At 40.4% G+C, this 3,107-nt stretch overlaps 1 protein-coding gene across 1 annotated transcript; it reads left to right on the plus strand.

The window, feature by feature from the left end:
- The first annotated feature begins 558 nt into the window (after positions 1-558).
- Positions 559-1,506, plus strand: LOC124959072 (olfactory receptor 5B12-like). The gene has a single exon (XM_047517714.1). The coding sequence runs from the start codon at positions 562-564 to the stop codon at positions 1,504-1,506; it is 945 nt and encodes a 314-aa protein (XP_047373670.1). The 5' UTR covers positions 559-561.
- The last annotated feature ends 1,601 nt before the right edge of the window (positions 1,507-3,107 follow it).

The following is a 3,107-nucleotide window of genomic DNA, read 5'->3' on the forward strand; positions in this document are numbered from 1 at the left end:
TGCCCCTACAAATTAGAGAAAGAAGCTTGAGTCTCCCTAGAGCATGACCCCAAATCATTGTATGTCTTCATCTATTAGGAACAAGTCACTGAAAGGTTATTAGAAATGGGAAATGCATTGGACGGGTTTAGCCAGCATTACATCCAAAGCATAACCAAATATTGCTTGTATTAAGTTTTCTGATGATTAAGGTTTTTGCTTATACTTTAGAGAAGAGTACTTGCAGGAAATTCTAAGTAGTAAAAAAAAGATTCCTGTGTGGTTCATTGCAGTAGATACCAGACATCAGAAAAGCAGAAATGAGTCCAAGAATCATAATATAGGCAACATGGTAGCCACAATAGACAAAGACCCTTCCACATCAATCCATGACACCTTAATTTAAAGAGATGAAGGACCTAACCCAATTAACCTGTACCCAGATACCAGTTCATCTTCTTTCACAGACTCCTCTGTGAACAAGGAGCTATACATGAGCAGCTTTCATCATCTGGTACAACTTCAAGGATTCGTTTTCTCATCTTGTCAGTCCTTTCTCATGGTAACTCCCAATTGACTGTGATGGAGAACATCTCAGAGGTGACTGAATTTATTCTGCTGGGGTTATCAGATGCCCTCGAGTTACAGGTTCCATTATTTATGGTCTTCACTCTCATCTACCTCTTCACTCTGGTGGGGAACCTGGGGATGATCCTGTTGATCCTGCTGGACTCCCGTCTCCACACTCCCATGTACTTTTTCCTCAGTAACCTGTCTCTGGTGGACTGCATTTATTCTTCAGCTGTCACTCCCAAGGTAATGGAGGGGTTGCTCACAGGAGATAAGACCATATCCTACAATGCATGTGCAGCCCAGATGTTCTTCTTCGCAGCCTTTGCCATCATCGAGAGTTTCCTCCTGGCCTCCATGGCCCTGGATCGCCATGCAGCCGTGTGTAAGCCCCTGCATTACACCACCACCATGACAAGCACTGTGTGTGTCCTGATGGTCACCGCCTCCTATACCTGTGGACTCCTGCAGGCTTCTATCCATGTTGCCTTCACGTTCCATCTCTCCTTCTGTCATTCCAATGTGATCAATCACTTTTTCTGTGACATTCCCCCACTGCTGGCTCTTTCTTGCTCAGATATCTACACAAATGAGATTGTGCTTTTCACATTGGCAGCATTTGATATTTTTTTCACCCTCTTGGTCATCTTGAGCTCTTATCTGTTTATTTTGGTTGCTATTCTGAGGATGCATTCATCTGAGGGACAGAAGAAGGCCTTCTCCACCTGTGCATCCCACCTCACAGCTGTCTCCATCTTCTATGGGACCATCACCTTCATGTACTTACAACCAAATTCCAGTCGTTCTATGGACACTGATAAAATGGCATCTGTGTTCTACACGATGATCATCCCCATGATGAACCCCCTGGTCTACAGCTTGAGGAACAAAGAGGTCAACAGTGCATTCAGGAAGGCTGTTGGAAAAGCAATGTCCTCCCTAGGCTTAGTCTGTTAATTATATGTTGCTTGCACAGAATGTGAAACAGGTATTGGACATCAAGTGCCTGATAATATTATTTAATTGCAATTATTCTTTCACTCTCATTTCTCTGAACAGTTCTTTCACAATGAGAATTCTGTTCATGGTTTGGAAATTTAAATAGATGTTAGGAAAATTTTCATGTTCTTTTTAGAAATAAGATGCCACTCCCATTTTAAGAGCCAGAGTCCAATCCCAGGTACTATAACATCTCACCTTGCACAACAACTTTAGAGTGAAGTCCTTTGCAGGTAATCCTGATATGTACATGATACCAGACTTATACTCTCAACTTTTAAAATGCAAAATAACACCATAATTATCATATATGTGTATAGTTCTCAGATATAGGTGCTCCTAAGAATCACCTTGAAAGATTGTCACAGTGCAGAATACCATTATATAATTAAAAATAATATCATTTTTATTTGTTGCAAAGTTCATAAATCCACAGAGTTATCACTGATTATCTACATGTGCTTGAATCCTGAGCTTCAATATAGCAGAATATTCTATGAAAAGAGGAATAATGAAAAATACCTTATAACCAAACTTATATCATCTGTCCATTCTAGATATCAGAGACAATGTTCAGAGTTGAGAATATATTCCTAATATATGTATATTTAATCCTTAGCTGACTTCTAGATAGCAGTGATGTTTAATAAACATTGTATAGCAAAATGTCCTGTCATAGATCCTTCTATATGTTTTTTAGTAAAAACAACAGATTTGTAAAACTGGGAGTTTATGTCTGCATTATTTCTGGAAATGGAATTCAGAGAAAGAAAAGGAAGACAAGTTCTTCCCCACACTACCAGTGTCATATTGCCTTCTAACAAGGCGCTGAGGTCAAGATCAACAAACAGGAAATACTTTCAGGTGTGTTACAAAGGAATGAAATAATATTGTTGCAGAGACGTGCAATCATGCACATTCAAAATCACAGCCTAGACTGAGTTTCCTCTTTTAAGAAGCAAACCCTGGGACTAGCATGGAAGGGGAGTTGTAAGTGTAAGGAGGACTGGCACCAGCTCATACTTCAGACCTCTCCTCTCCCATTGGGCTCATTTTACTAGAGGAATCCTTAAATGCTTGCTCCGTTAAACACAATAAGTATAATAGGGAGCTAAATGGTGAGAAAATGAGTGACTGGTGGTTACCCTGGTGAGGAAGTGAGTGACTGAGTGGGAGCAAGGAACTGAGTCTGAGTACCTGATCAGCACCAAACTGGATCTGTAATGACTGATCACAGAACTCGAGGGCTCCCTGTTATATGTACATAGGGGGAAGACATCTGTAAGTCTATCTTACAGTTCTCTCTGTCCCATTAACGTACATATCAGGTATGTTTTCAGTAACTAAGCCCATAGGTAAGGATGTAGCCCATGTGGCAACCTACTAGCTTCTGGACGATCATGAAATTCAAAAAGTAGAAAATGATCCATGTGAATCAAACCATCAAAACAATTAAGATCAGGTTGGCCAACCTTGTAGGAAAACCTACAATTGTGAAAATGGAATCAAAGGAAATGCACCCCACTCTTGTGTCTCCATTGAGCCAGATGGGGATGAAC

Source organism: Sciurus carolinensis, chromosome 11 (assembly GCF_902686445.1).
Source record: "Sciurus carolinensis chromosome 11, mSciCar1.2, whole genome shotgun sequence".
NCBI lineage: Eukaryota > Metazoa > Chordata > Mammalia > Rodentia > Sciuridae > Sciurus > Sciurus carolinensis.

Bases quoted from the DNA above. Each gene is read 5' to 3' on its own strand.
- LOC124959072 (XM_047517714.1), top strand. From the start codon at position 562: ATGGAGAACATCTCAGAGGTGACTGAATTTATTCTGCTGGGGTTATCA.